Below are 16,088 nucleotides of genomic sequence, written 5' to 3'. Positions count from 1 at the left end.
GAACAACTTCAGGCTTTACTACTCTCACTTTTCTGTCTCTTCAGCTTTTCTCCTTAGCTCCACTACCACTTCACTGTTTACTCCTTCACTTCCCTAACTTAACTGCCTGATTCTTCCCGCCTCCAGGGCTGTGAACTCCTCGGTGGGCGGAGCCAACCGCCTGGCCCACCCCCTGGTGTGGACATCAGCCCCTGGAGGAAGGCAACAAGGATTTTAGGTTAGCCTTGGTGTTCCTAACTGGGGTGTAGGGTGTTGTGGTGTTATGACCTGTGACCCCTGGCTTGCCCAGGGCGTCACACAAGCCTATGTGTAAAATTGCTAATGTGGCCTCTGCCTTTACATGGATCTTCGATATAAGATTTTCACCTTTGGGCATGACCACCAAATATGACAGAGGGTCCCTGAACCAAGCCAACCTTTCTAGCAAAGGGGGGAATAATTGGGGACAAATTTGGCTAATCGTACCGCTACATATACCAGTCCATATGAATTTTCTTAACTTGTTCCACATGTTTCAAGCAAGGCAGGGACCTGTAGATCCATTTTGCAGCAGACTGCCAGCTTGATGGAGGTAGAAAAAGGGCCAGTTCATGTTCTTATCTAGAAATACACTTAAATTTTACATCATGCAAGGGAGAATTCAAAAAAATTTAAATTAGAGATAGGCCTCTAACAGTTTGAGGTAATTCCCGAAATTATAATGAGGACAAGAATAGCCTTTATGTTCAGGTTTAGGCAAAGAATTTAAGAAATGTCTTATTTGAAGTATTTGATAAAAACAATGAGGAGGGAGTTAGAACTTTATTTCCATCACTGAAAATTTAATTCAATTAGACCCATCAAACAAGTATTTAAGGGCATGTTTACCTTCCACATCCCACTTGGAAAGATTATTGTCTGGAATATGAGCTTCAGGGTTCTGAGAGATACTGTAGCGCCTGGTCCCAGTCTCAGTGTGGCATCTCCACACGCTTCTGCTCCTAGGCTTCAGATGGGCCGTTCTCCCTCTCACTTGCCCGGTCCCAGCGTGGTATCCCCACATGCTCACGCTCCCAGGCTCTGGTGGGGGCACCCTCCTTCTCACTTGCCTGGCGGTTCCACTCGCTCCTCTCCGTTTCTTAAAGGGCTGGCATCCCATTACATGAAAGCAATGCCTGAGGTCACCTGTTACCGTAAAGGTATTTAAGACTGCCTCCCCTTACAGTAGGAGATAAACTAAGAGATGGAGGGGCGCTCCTAGTGTGACACCTGGTGATACAATTGGGGAGGGTAAAGTTTGTTAAAACCACTAATGTGTTAGGGTTGTACAAAGCTCGCACAACCCCGGTGAATGCTGCTGGTGTATATTGCTCACCAAACACCCGAAGGAATCTGGGTTCTGCAATCGGCTGGTCATGTGATGTGGGACACCATGATAGGTCCTTGGGTTGCAGGTACTATAGTTAGAGAAGGCTCCTCGCTAAGTCAGCTCTGTCCGCTAGCCCTCCAATGAAGGATTGTAAATGGAGAAGAAAGGATGCAACGGTATTTATCGGGCGCCAAAGCTTGGAAGCAGGGGAACCAGGCACGGTTACATGTACTTCTTTATTCAGAGATCAGGAACATCACTTCACAACATGTTTCGGCAGTATACTCCACCTTCATCAGGAGAATCAGCAAGTCTCGCATCGCCATCACCCGGCATGGCCGCACAGTCTCTGGACAGGAGCGTTTCAGCTGCATAGAAATACATGCAGCAAACCCGTTCCTGTCAGGAGAGAGGCCAGCCGCGCCGGGTGATGCGATCCGATAATTGTGCGTGACAGATTCCCTTTAATAATGAAAGATCAGTCTAGGAGCAAAAATAATCAGATTTGTCTAATAAAATATATCAAAAAGTTTTTTTATTTTCACATATACTATTGATTTAAGAAGAAAAAAAATAAAATGAAGATCACTCTTTAACCACTGTATATCAGTTATAATTTTAACAATGCTGCATATTCCTATATAGGATAAAAAAATTGTAATCCTAGAATACCTCTGAGTATTGTCTGATCCTTTTAAAGGGAACCTGTCAGGTCCAATATGCACCCAGAACGACGAGCAGTTCTGGGTGCATATTGCTAATGCCTGCCTAACGGTTTTTTAAAGAGATTTTTAAAAAAAAGTATTTCTAAACATCTTTTACCGTATGCTAATGAGCAAATGGACTAGTCCCCTGGGAGTTAGTTCCCCGGCCAGTTCACCCATTAGCATGTTATTATACCCCTGTGGTCATGCTAACCTGCTAATGAATACGCAGCGTCACAGGATGATCTCACTCACCTATCCACCGCCATCGCCGCCCGACAGGGGATTTCAGCTCAGTGTGCATGATCCTGGAGTTTGGGTCATGCGCTCTACTTCAGTTTGAAGCTAGGACGCGTACACCCGACTTCATAGTGCGCATGACCCAAACTCTGTTTTGAGCGCACTGAGCCGAAATCCCCATCGGGTGGCGATGGCGGCAGAGAGGTGAGTGAGATCATCCTGTGATGCTGCGTATTCATTAGCATGTTAGCACGCCTACAGGGACGTACTAACATGCTAATGGGGGTGACTAGCCGGGGAACTAACGTCCAGGGGGCTAGTGCCTTCGCTCATTAGCATACGATATAAGATCTTTAGAAATACTTTTTCTAAAGATCTCTTTATCTATGCTAGTGTATACAGGGGCAGTTAGGCAGGGATTAGCAATATGCACCTAGAACTGCTCGTGGTTTTGGGTGCATATTGGACCTGACCGGTTCCCTTTAAGCTTTTGATACGCTTAAAAAGAAGCCTATAAGTAGTTGGAACATTTTCAGCAGTTTATTTCAGTTTAATAAATACATTCAACATTAATAATTAAATTGCACAGTCGATGCGTCCACCAGAGGCACTATAAATAATACACATTCCTTAAAAGAGTTTGTGGGGAAAAACATAACAGATGTGTGTTTGTTCACCCATTCACCGTATATACCCACATGCATGTACATATGTACATTTAGTCAATCCCACATCCACATTGTAATCGTTGTCACACAATTGTCTCATCCAGCTCTGCTGTCTTCTTTGCTGTCTTCAAATCTATGCTTGTGAGGCATTGCCCATATGCAGTCTCTATTCAGATCATCTCCCAAAAGTGTTCATATTTGGAATCAACCTGTCTAGGTCGTAAAGGTGGTAGAACATGGATTTGCTACTATACTACACAAAAGCTGATATGTAAAATGATTGCCCTCAAGTTGTCAAATGTTACCGTATATTGTATCTTTTCCGTAGTCCTAAGCGTAACCCAGTACTGAGGGTAAAGAAGTCCTCTAGTTTTGTAATTATTAAATACATACTTTCCATGGGAAGCCTTGGTTAATAGTATAACATTAGAATCCTGCAAATGTCTAAATCCTGCAGATGTCTATATTTGGCACCATAGAGTCTTGTAGGATCAAAAAAAGAATTCAGTTTTCTTGAGATGATCGCCAGATGTTTTCATGGGGTTATGTACAATCTAAAGAAGGTTGCCACAAGAAGATATTACATCTGCAATGCAGTAGTCACAAAATGAGCCAATAGAGGTTATCTCACATCTTCCATGAAGATGCCATGACACGCAGGAGCCAAGGAAGACTATGACATTACAAAGTGTGGCAATTGTCTTGCAGTTTACAACAGAGCCTTCAGTCCTTATTATGTCATGGAATAGATTTGTTACAATCTTAAAGCTCTTTAAAAGTGGGGTAGATATGGCATCACACATCACAGCATTTATTTAACATGGCTTTGCCAGGGTTGAGTAACAAAGTCCAGCCATTGTGTTAAGTTACAACTTTTTGTAGGAATGTTCTCATCCAACGATACTTTTCCTAAAGTTTTAGAAGGTCCACGAACTCACAGGCTCTTCAGATTTTAATTTCTTTTCTTGATGCATGTTGTCACCTGTATAAGAAACATAGTGATTTATTTATTTCATTTCATCAGATTAATGCAGTTTGTGGACGAAGGGCAACACATCATGAAGGGCATTTTCCAAAATGGTCACTGAAAGTAATTATATGTTTTTTCTTTCACGAATTTTAATATATCTCCTCCATTGTGTATACTAGTTAAAGAAAGGCAATTTACATTACTAATAATTGCAATAGTAGAAAGTAGCAATGGGCGAATAGTAAGATATTCTAGTTTGGGTTATTCATATCGAACACCTAGTTTATTCTAGTATTTTTCACAAGTAATGAACCTAATCAATTCAATTGGGACCTCAAGCATTTTTCTGGGAAATCCAAGAAAAATGCTTGGGTTCCTCATTGACTTGCATTAGGTTCATTATTCATGACGAATAATGGAATATTAGTGTTATTCGGTATCAATCATCGGAACCCGAATATCTTACTATTCGCTCATCACTAGTAGAAAGACTTACTCCGGCAGTCACTGCAGCAAATGTTGTCTGGCTTTCCAATACATTCAGGATCAGTGCATTTCCATTTCTGTTTTGCACATTTAGGAGTCCCATTCTATAAAGATAAATACAAGTTTAGATTTTAGGCAATTTGTTTATTTGTTATCACGTCTCAAGTTTTATTTTTCCTCTTTCACTTGCTTTTTTTTTGCAATCACTCCAATTTTCTACTCTTCTGTTTCCCACTTACCACACAAACACAGGTGACACATTTCACCACACCATGTGTTGCCAGTATAGGATGCCACTCTTTATTGTTTGGATAACGTTGACCCCTTACTATGCACTGTCGGGGTTCATCAGATTGCATTCTGTCTGCCAATTCCAAGGGATTTTTCTCTTCATCTATGTGAGAGAACAGTGTATTAGTCAGATATATTGGTGATCTCCACAGAACACAGAAATCTCTAAGGATCATAATTTATGTAAAAATGATATATTACAGAATTAGTATATACTTCTTTCTATTATTGGGATATTGGTACTGTATTTTTTTTACTTGGCACTGCTCTTTACAAAGGATGTGGATACGTTAAACGTCTATTGTTATTTTATTGTTACCTGGACATTTTTTGCAGCAGTCCATTGGGTTGGCACGTATAGGGTTGGCACAAGTCAAACGTGGACATGATTCTCTTACACAGTGCAAGTCTTGTGAGGAACTCTACAATAAAGAAGCAACAAAGTCAAGGAAGATATGTCTGAGATTGGTGGGAAATAAGATAGAGACAAAATTGGATGAAATCTTACTTTGCAAGAACAAGTTGCACATAACACAAGGCCAAAAGGTTCAACAACAGGATGCCACCGTGTGCCAGCTGGCCTCCATAAGCCATTAAAATAACAACCTGAAAGGGATCATGAGTTATTAAGTGAATAGATGAGCCAGAATGTGATATAAAAATAAAGAAGACATAGAATAGTCTCACCTTCATTTTGTGGTCTTCCAGTTTTTTTTCCATCTTTTTCTTTTTTCGCTAAAAAAAAATGACACATGAATGATGTTGATGGATCACTAAAACTGTGATATAAAGTAAGCAAAACATTCAAGGGTTATTTTTCAGTTAATAGAACTATAAAGCCCTTCATTAGTTTTGCAGTTACACATTCAGCTATCAGTGGCTTGTTATGGTTTATATACTACTATCATTATATTTACACAGAGATAACAACTATGGGCAGTGAGTGCAATGTTTAATAAAAAATGCTGTTGGAGGAGATGATGCTGCGGTCTGATGATCTTGCAAGACTTATAACAGCAGCTTGTCAGAAGATAAGAGGGAGGGAGAGGATTGCAAGCAGATTACTGCTTTATAGAATCAATGGGCTCTAGACAGGTAGCTGGGATGTTAGGCATTAAAACCAGTCCTGAAATGTAGTTACTGTGTACTCTGGGTAGCCACAGGAGGTGTTGCTCGATTGACACCAGCTGTACACTATGAAAGATAAAAGCTCTCATTGCAGGAAAATGAGAGATATAAAAACTACTTGCAAACTTGCTTTTTTTCATATTCACTAGCTAAAGCAATTTTTTAACTTGAGAATACCCCCTTAAGGGAGGCAGTAAGGGTGCAAGTCTTCATAATATGATCTCCTTTAGGATCCAAAGTGGAGGGAAATGCTAAGAAACTGGACATTTATTTAATCAAGAGAATGTTTCAAGCCCTGGTTGCTATATTATAAAAGACAAAATGTAGGATGTGTGACTAAAGATCCAGTTTATCCACTATAGTTGGAGTGCTGTCCTTCTTCTTTGTGGTGTGAAGAACATTAGGAATGTAAACCTACTTTTTTGCGTGCATTTCACACCTTTTTATTACTCTGCAATTATCCTTGCTCTATTACAGGTGTGTGTCTTTTAAAATATGAAATCGACCAACCATCATGAAAACATTCTTATTTCTATATTTATTAGATTAAAGTGATCACTTACCTTGACACACCGGACAGCACTGACCAGGTATCCGAATAGGATGGGTGCAGTTTACAGGGTGACAAACAATAGGGTCACAAATAACTGTGCGCCTCTGAAAAATTAGAGATAAGATTCTGTTAACCACTTGGCATCACAGTCAGGTGTTTTTTTTTTTCAAATGTAAAGCTTTATTAGTTTATATAAATGTACAGGAAAGAAGTCATATGGTTAAGAGTTATTACAGTAGCCACTATAATAACAGTCGGCCAATAGAGTCAGTTCCTTCAAAGGAGATGTAACACGGGGAGGACCAATATGTAGCCAAAAATCAGCTAATAACAAGTAGTTGAACAGGAGGTTTGAATATCCCCTCAACCCTGGAAATAGAACACTGCAAATAATGATATCGTAGAGAAAGTAATGAGAAGAGGGAGGAATTATTTAAAGGTTGGCCAATGGAGATGGAAAAGAGAAAGAAAACCTATAGAATAAAAACATATAGGGAGCAGAAAGAGATGGGGGGATCAGGGTGTGGACTGAAGGCCATGGAACGATTGGGGGAGTGGAGGTGCTTACTGCTCTGCTACATGCACATCTGCACTTACATACACAGCTCTGCTACATTCACAGATAGATTTACATTACTTCACCTTACTTTGGGTCACGGTCTTCCTCTCCGTTACTGCACCGATCACATAGATCAGTGCAGAGCAGGAGGCGAGAGGGCAGCTCCCTGTGATTAGGGAGGACACTGTGTCAGCATTCTCCTCCATCATAGGAAGATGTCTCCAGGCTATAAGATGCACACACTTTTTAGCAGGAGTTTTTCTTATTAAAAAGTGCGTCTTATAGCCTGAAAAATAAAGTAGTCTTATTTATTTCTTTTATTACTTTTGTACACTCTTAATACACTCTTTGAAAAAAAAATATTTGGGGGGCACCATACTCTGAGAGCCATAAGTTTTCCAATTTTCCATGGAACTGTATCAAGATTTATTTTTTGTGTGACAATCTTTAGTTTTCATTGGTGCCATTTTGTGGTAAATATGACTTTTTGATCAGTTTTTATTAACGCTTTGTAGGGGAAAAAAATAAAATAAATAGGTTGAAGATCGACTCAAATTCAGTTCTTCAACCTACTGTCAATTTTTAGAACACACTTTCTTCAAACAGTGATACTGGAAAAAGTCTGCATCTTCCAAGAAAACCATGATTTTTTATGCAGGACACTACTCCATCACATGCATATCAGTGCTCCACTGCTTGATTAGCCAGTAAAGGTCTAAAAGATGAAAGAATAAGACATGGCCCCCTTCCTCTTCTGACCAAACTCTATTGAGAACTTGGGGGCCTTTCTTAAACAGGAGATTTAGGGGGAAGGAAAACATTTACCTCTTGGCAGATTGTCTCGGTGACTGTGGTTGGTGCTGCCCAAACGTTGATCATCAACAGATTAAGAATGTCACTTATTCCAAAGATGGAAGACTTATGACTGTAAGGCTAAAGTTACACGTTTGAGAGCCGCCGGCCGGTCCGGTCAGTGCGATGCCATACACGCACGTGTGACTCCAGCATTATTGAAAAGAAGGGCGGCTATATTGGTGAATGATACAGTATATCTTTTTTTTATATGTCAAAAATGTATTTTTGTACATTTTTAATTGTTTGGTTATTTTTCGCACTTTAAGAGATGAAAATTAACAACTGAAATGGAAAATTTATGATATTTCATTTAGTTGCATAATAACTGTACACCCTAATAGTAGCCCAATAGTTCTACACACAAAGATATTCTCCTAAGAAAGTCAAAACCTTCACTTATACTTTCTTATCAGGTTTCAAGTTTATTAACCTTTTGGATTGATGGACAGCTCTGTAGTTGTTCAATAATAAAACTAATTATCAAAAATACAAATTTACTATTAATTGTTCACATTGTGCAATTGTCATGTTATTTTTGTTCTGTGGGTTGATACAATCTTTAACAATTTTATTAAGTTTTCCTACTTTTGCAGAACAAAATGTGTTTTTTTAAGTCAATGTTTTTTTCTGGCAATCATAACTTTTAGGTTAGCTTTCTGTTAATGGAGGAGGGATTGATTTTGCAGAACAAGTTGACGTTTGTACTGGTAAAATTTTGGGGTACATACTTTTTAATTATTTTACTCTTGGTGGCAGGGTGGTATGAATAAAAAACATTAAAGAGAATTTGTCAGGAGGACTTAACAATATCAAGTATAGGCACTGCTATAATGGTACTGTTTTACTGATACAATTGACAAATTTGGTGAAGGAATCCGATCTGTGGTTCTTGTTTAATCGGTGTTTGATGCTTTCTTTTTCTGTATATCGGGGTGAGACTAGGGGTAAGGTCTTCTTCTGCTCCTCTGCCACTCCGCTTGTCTCCTATGTTTCTATGGCACTGATTATTCAGTGACTTGCCTCTTTAAAATTTTTCGCATAGTCATTGGCGTGGGCTTCGTGTACGTAATTTGATTTCTCGGCTGGTCTTCTGGTCTTCAGTAATATGGCACCGGAGCGAGGGATCTCAGATCCATAATGTCTTTAATAAGCTGATATCTCGATTTGCGCATGTCACAGATCAGATTCCTTCTCCAAAGGTATTCATTTAAATTAGTATAACAGTAGTATTATGGCCATGACTTTACTTTATACTGCTAAATCCTGCTGACAGGTTCTCTTTAAATGTGGAATTATTTTTTCATTTTGTTTTTTACAGCGTTTACTGTGCAGTATAACTGACGTGTTAACTTTGTTCTGTAGGTTGAAACAATTATGGTGATACACAATTTCTACATGTTTTTATGGTTTACAAGTTTTTCAAAAAAATAATCACTTTTGACAAAAGTAACACTTTTTTTGGGGGGGTCGTTAGATTGTAAGAGCCCTAAGATTTTCATTTTTCCATTTACAGAGATGAATAATTACTTCTTTTTTTCAGGGGAGGGGTAACGAGTTGTAGTTTTTAATGATACCCTTTTTGAATTGCTAAAATTTTTTGATCACTTTTTATTAAAAAGTAATGAAAGCCAAAATGAAAAAAAACGGCATGTATAACATAGTGTTTCCTATTTTTTTAAAATGAGGCTCACCATACTGAATGAAAAGTTATATCGTTTTAAAGTATGGTTGGTTACAAACAAACGATACCAAATACATGTCGCTTTTGCAGGGTTTTTTTCCTAACAAACGAAACTTTTATTTTCTCATTAAAACTGTGATTTTATGTTATTTAGCTTACATTTTTGCTTTCTAGAACACTTAAAGGGGATATCCACTTCAAGAACAAGCCTTTCTCATTCCCCATTCTTGGTCTCATTAAAATAAAAAAGCTTAAACTCACGTCTGCTGCTGGTGTAGTTCCAGCGGTGGCAGTACTCGCATTCCCAGGTCTCACTGGAGCTTGTGACATCCCGCGCTCAATCACTGCTTCCTTCTCCCCACCTTCGGACATATGAGTAATCAACATGAAGTAAGTGGCCAGCTGTAGCTCTTAACCACTGTTGAGTACTTTTACGTCTGATGGTGGGGAGAAGGAAGCAGTGATTGAGCGCCGGACTCGCGTGACGTCACAACCTCCCGTGAGCCCTGAGAACACAAGAGCCTACACCGCCGGAAGCATGCAGAAACGGAAATGAGTATAAGCTTTTATATTGTAATGGGGCCAAACATGAGGAATGAGAGGGAGGCCTAAAAACATTTTTGTACAATACTTACAAGTAATACAAGGGAACTTGAACATGTGATCCTTTGTTCACATTGATAATACACTGTACAACTTATGTCATACAGGGCATTATCTAACCCATCAGTGTCTGACAGACAGACAATCAGGCCCCTCCCTGGCAGGATCTGATTGGCTGTGGGATATTGCAGGCACAGAACTCAGTATCTAACCCATAGCAACCTAATGAAAGTCTCGCGATCAAGCTGCAGGGTGCTGATGGGCTGACAAAGGGAGCAGTCTCTCTTAGTCGAACTCTACACATGCCACCATCCCTTGACAGCTGCATCTAAAAGGGTAAAGTGCTGGGATGGGTTGTATGTCTGATCCCAGAACATGCAGAAAGAGCTTAGCTGCGAATGGAATAGGTACAACTCCTGAGCCATCCATCAGACATAACTGTATACCGATTAGTAAATTACTTGCAATATGGACATCCTGTTATTTACATTTGCGGAAAGGGTTAATAAGGTTGTGTCAGATTATAGGTAATTAAAATGTGAACAAAATGATGTTAATCAACATATATTCATTATTAGTATAGCCAGGCTTACACCCACTGAAGAACAATAGCATCTCTGCTGAAGTTATTGTTAGCTTGAGAGATTGAGCAAGGCTAATAATTCTGTGCACATGCAAAGAACCACCCTGACCATAGACTATGCATGCAATATATATTACTCATATTCTTCTATCCATTTGGGGCTGGTCCCATACATATTGAGACATAGCAAATATTCTGTAATTGCATTACAGCAAGTTTAATGTATGCCAGATGCCTCTGCTGACTTGAACGATCGAGCTTTTACAATTTAGGACAGAGAAGCAAAGCTGTTACAAATCACACGGCTCATTACTAATAACTGTATGCAATGAAAGGAGGCACCAAGTTACCTTTCAAAAAAGACACAAATTAATGCATATATTAGCTTATGGCAGTACTTCATTATGGTAAGTTTAAGCTAAAGAAGAATCCCTGCATATGGAGCTGCTCCAGTATTGAAGACATGCAATGGTTAAATTAAGGGGATGAAAGCTATAATCATATGGATATCGCGGCCAGATGTCTGCCCTGAAATCCCTACTGTGATTAACACCGTGTTTGGCCTATAAGTCAGGCGTGTGCTATAATGTACCCATTTTGCATACATATGACAGGTTTCCCTCAGGATACCTTCTTTTTTTTGCTGCACTGAATAAGTCTTTTAAATAGACTTATGGCGGTATAAAGCAGATGTATAGCTAAACCGTAGTACAAAGTAAATAGCCTATGTTTATATTCACAGCAGACTTATATCATAGCATCCATGACAATCCTCACCTGACAGTTGCATATAGAGCACTTTTTGTCATAGTCAGGGGCCCATCGAGCTCCATGAGATTTCAGTTTTCCTTCAAAATAGCATGCACTTGAATCTTTCTGAAGTTCTTCAAGGTAATGATCATTATCCTTCTCCTTCTCACTCGGCTCACGTTCAATGTCCTCAGGAGACTGTGTTGCACCTCCTGATTCACAACTGTTTGGAATTTGCACCTGTCAGAAAAAAAGTAAAGGAGAGAATATTAAGGAAGCTCTCCCAACAAAAAATGTATGCCTTACACCTCTCTAAATATGTTTGTAGTGCAGGTGCATTAGAAAGCTTACCAATTGCTGTCTTTCCTCGTTTCCAGCGCTGGTCCAATTCTCTTCTGTTTCTCATCACTTGTATTTCGACTCACTGGTTCACACGGGTTTATGTGTGAACAGGACGTTTCTTGTAAGTCTACGGAGCTTCATTATGATACTCCAAAAAATTTTGGCTAGATACTTCTTTAAATATTTTTTTATTTTACTCGCTTATATACATTGCCATGTAAAAGTTTGGGCACCCCCGGTCAAAATTACTGTTATTATGAACAACTAAGCAAGTTGAAGATGAAATGATCTCTAAAAGGCATGAAGTTAAAGATTACACATTTCCTTTGTATTTTAGGCAAAAACAGGTTTTTCTTTTAAAACTATCTTTTAAAACTATCTTTTAAAACTAACAAAAAAGGACACTGGGCCGATGCAAAGGTTCGGGCACCCTGCATGTACATGGTAGCACCACCTTTGGCAAGTACAGCTTGTAAACGCTTATTGTAGCCATCCAAGAGTCAATTCTTGTTTGAGGGATTTTCATCCATTCTTCCTTAGAAAAGTCTTCCAGTGCTGTGAGATTTCTGAGTCATCTTGCAAACATAGCTTTTTTCAGCTCTAGCCACAGATTTTCAATGATGTTTAGATCAGGGGACTGTGAGGGCCATTGTAAAACCATCAGCCGTCACCTTTTGAGGTAGTGTATTGTGGATTTTGATGTATGCTTAGAATCATTATCCATTTTTAGAAGCCATCCTCTTTTCAACATCAGCTTTTTTACAGATGGTGTTATATTTGCATCAAAAATGTGTTGAAATTTCACTGAATCCATTCTTCCCTCTACTCGAGAAATGTTTTTCCCATGCCATTGGCTGTAGTAAAATGCCAAAGCATAAATGATCCACCCCCATACTTAATGGTTGGTATTATGTTAATTTCCTGAAATTCTGTGCCCTTTTTTCTCTACACATACCTTTGATCATTGGGGCCAAAGAGTTCTATTGTAACCTCATCGGACCACAGGACTTGTTTCCAAAATGCATCTGGCTTGTTTAGATGTTCTTTTGCATACTTCTGACTCTGAATTTTATGGTGAGCACGCAGGAGAAGTTTCATCTGATGACTCTTTCATGTAGGCCATATTTGTGCAGGTGTCTCTGAACAGTAGAACAATGTACCACAACCAGTCTACTAAATCTTCTTAAAGGTCTATTGCAGTCAATCAGGGGTTCTGCTTTGCCTCTCTAGCAATCCTACAAGCAGCTCTCACAGATGTTTGGCTTGGTCTTTTTATTTTGAACTCCACTGTTCCTGTTAGCTGCCATTTCTAATTACATTTTGAACTCAGGCGTGGGCAGCTTGAAAACACTTTGCTATCTTCTTATAGCCATCTCATGCTTTGTGCGCCTCTACCATTTTAATTTTCACAGTCCTAGGCAGCTGCTTATAAGAACCCATGGCTGCTGTGTTTTGGCACAAGTTTAGAGGAGGCTGAGTTTTTATAAAGCTGTTAAATTTGCATCACCTGACCATTCCTAACAATGATAGTGAACAAGACATGACCCTAACCGGCTAATTAAGGTCTGAAACCTTGGTCAAAGTTATCTAACCACACAAATTTCCAAAGGTGCCCAAACTGTTACATCTGCCCATTTTCCTTTTTGTAATTTTTAAAATATAAAAGGATGAAAATATATACAGTGCCTACAAGTAGTATTCAACCCCCTGCAGATTTAGCAGGTTTGATAAGATGCAAATAAGTTAGAGCCTGCAAACTTCAAACAAGAGCAGGATTTATTAACAGATGCATAAATCTTACAAACCAATGTTGCTCAGTTAAATTTTAATAAATTTTCAACATAAAAGTGTGGGTCAATTATTATTCAACCCCTAGGTTTAATATTTTGTGGAATAACCCTTGTTTGCAATTACAGCTAATAATCGTCTTTTATAAGACCTGATCAGGCCGGCACAGGTCTCTGGAGTTATCTTGGCCCACTCCTCCATGCAGATCTTCTCCAAGTTATCTAGGTTCTTTGGGTGTCTCATGTGGACTTTAATCTTGAGCTCCTTCCACAAGTTTTCAATTGGGTTAAGGTCAGGAGACTGACTAGGCCACTGCAACACCTTGATTTTTTCCCTCTTGAACCAGGCCTTGGTTTTCTTGGCTATGTGCTTTGGGTCGTTGTCTTGTTGGAAGATGAAATGACGACCCATCTTAAGATCCTTGATGGAGGAGCGGAGGTTCTTGGCCAAAATCTCCAGGTAGGCCGTGCTATCCATCTTCCCATGGATGCGGACCAGATGGCTAGGCGCCTTAGCTAAGAAACAGCCCCACAGCATGATGCTGCCACCACCATGCTTGACTGTAGGGATGGTATTCTTGGGGTCGTATGCAGTGCCATCCAGTCTCCAAACGTCACGTGTGTAGTTGGCACCAAAGATCTCAATCTTGGTCTCATCAGACCAGAGAACCTTGAACCAGTCTGTCTCAGAGTCCTCCAAGTGATCATGAGCAAACTGTAGACGAACCTTGAAATGACGCTTTGAAAGTAAAGGTACCTTACGGGCTCGTCTGGAACGGAGACCATTGCGGTGGAGTACGTTACTTATGGTATTGACTGAAACCAATGTTCCCACTGCCATGAGATCTTCCCGGAGCTCCTTCCTTGTTGTCCTTGGGTTAGCCTTGACTCTTCGGACAAGCCTGGCCTTGGCACGGGTGGAAACTTTCAAAGGCTGTCCAGGCCGTGGAAGGCTAACAGTAGTTCCATAAGCCTTCCATTTCCGGATGATGCTCCCAACAGTGGAGACAGGTAGGCCCAACTCCTTGGAAAGGGTTTTGTACCCCTTGCCAGCCTTGTGACCCTCCACGATCTTGTCTCTGATGGCCTTGGAATGCTCCTTTTGTCTTTCCCATGTTGACCAAGTATGAGTGCTGTTCACAAGTTTGGGGAGGGTCTTAATTAGTCAGAAAAGGCTGGAAAAAGAGATAATTAATCCAAACATGTGAAGCTCATTGTTCTTTGTGCCTGAAATACTTCTTAATACTTTAGGGGAACCAAACAGAATTCTGGTGGTTTGAGGGGTTGAATAATAAATGACCCTCTGAATAAACTTTTCACAATTTAAAAAAAAAAAAAAAAAAAAGAAATAACATTCTTTTTTGCTGCAGTGCATTTCACACTTCCAGGCTGATCTACAGTCCAAATGCCACAATGCTAAGTTAATTCCGAATGTGTAAACCTGCTAAATCTGCAGGGGGTTGAATACTACTTTTAGGCACTGTACACTGTAGATCAAAATTAGAGAACAACACACAATTTCCTGAATGTTAAGGTTATTGTGTAGTCCTATCCTAACATGAGTAAACTAGCAGAATGTTTAAGCTTATTTCATAAATCATCTGATCATCTGACACTGATCAATATTAGAGAACACTTTCAGATACCTGCGCATTATTGGTGTTAATGTGGCACCAGGCGCTAAGTTCCTTAATTATCTGACAAACCCTATTTAACTGGCAGCCTAAGGGCGGCATCACACTGGACGATATATCGAGCGATCGCATGAGCGATCGCACCCGCCCCCGTCGTTTGTGCGTCACGGGCAATTTGTTGCCCGTGGCGCACAAAGTTGTTTACCCCCATCACATGTACTTACCTCCTGAACGACCTCGCTGTAGGCGGCGAACATCCTCTTCCTGAAGGGGGATGGACGTTCGGCGTCACAGCGACGTCACACAGCGGCCGCCCAATAGAAGCGGAGGGGCGGAGATGAGTGGAACATAACATCCCGCCCACCTCCTCCCATCCGCATTGCCGGCGGGAAGCAGGTAAGCTGTTGTTTGTCGTTCCCAGGGTGTCACACGGAGCGATGCGTGCTGCCTCGGGAACGACGAACAACCGGGGCACAGAAGGAGGGACAACTTTATGAAAATGAACGACGTGTCATCGAGCCACGATAAGATGAGTATTTTTGCTCGTTCACAGTTGTTTGTAGCTGTCAAACGCTACCATATCTCTAACGATGCCGGATGTGCGTCACGGAATCCATGACCCCGATGACATATCGCCTGACATATCATAGCGTGTGACGCCGCCCTAACTTTCCAGTTTGCACCGACTTTGCAAAAATGGTGTACCGTTCAAAAGTGAATGAAATCCTCCGGTAGTAGGTTGTCCAGATGAAGGGCAAAGGGGTGACCCAAGTTGGTTGTTCCAAGTCTGTGATTTTGAGGATATTGCATATCTTTACAACATCACAAACTCTTTTAAGTCTCCCAAGAAGTCACCCTCGAAAGACAAATGCAAGAGAGGACAGGATAATGTGGAGAATTTCCATG

General features: G+C 40.3%; 1 protein-coding gene across 2 annotated transcripts in view; it reads right to left on the bottom strand.

Annotated features, from left to right (window-relative positions):
• Positions 1-2,771: 2,771 nt before the first annotated feature.
• Positions 2,772-16,088, bottom strand: part of CHRD (chordin) — a 35,402-nt gene continuing 22,085 nt past the window's right edge. For both annotated transcript variants that reach the window (XM_075338470.1, XM_075338471.1), the window contains exons 16-23: positions 11,447-11,659; positions 6,399-6,492; positions 5,395-5,442; positions 5,216-5,313; positions 5,027-5,129; positions 4,656-4,810; positions 4,427-4,520; positions 2,772-3,942 (exon numbers count right to left, since the gene is read on the bottom strand). In XM_075338470.1, the coding sequence (XP_075194585.1) occupies positions 3,878-3,942; positions 4,427-4,520; positions 4,656-4,810; positions 5,027-5,129; positions 5,216-5,313; positions 5,395-5,442; positions 6,399-6,492; positions 11,447-11,659 (870 nt within the window). In that variant the 3' untranslated portion in view covers positions 2,772-3,877. The remainder of the gene's footprint in view (positions 3,943-4,426; positions 4,521-4,655; positions 4,811-5,026; positions 5,130-5,215; positions 5,314-5,394; positions 5,443-6,398; positions 6,493-11,446; positions 11,660-16,088) is intronic.

This window comes from Anomaloglossus baeobatrachus, chromosome 3 (assembly GCF_048569485.1).
Source record: "Anomaloglossus baeobatrachus isolate aAnoBae1 chromosome 3, aAnoBae1.hap1, whole genome shotgun sequence".
In the NCBI taxonomy this organism is placed as follows: domain Eukaryota; kingdom Metazoa; phylum Chordata; class Amphibia; order Anura; family Aromobatidae; genus Anomaloglossus; species Anomaloglossus baeobatrachus.
This window is presented reverse-complemented; position numbering and strand designations above follow the sequence as displayed.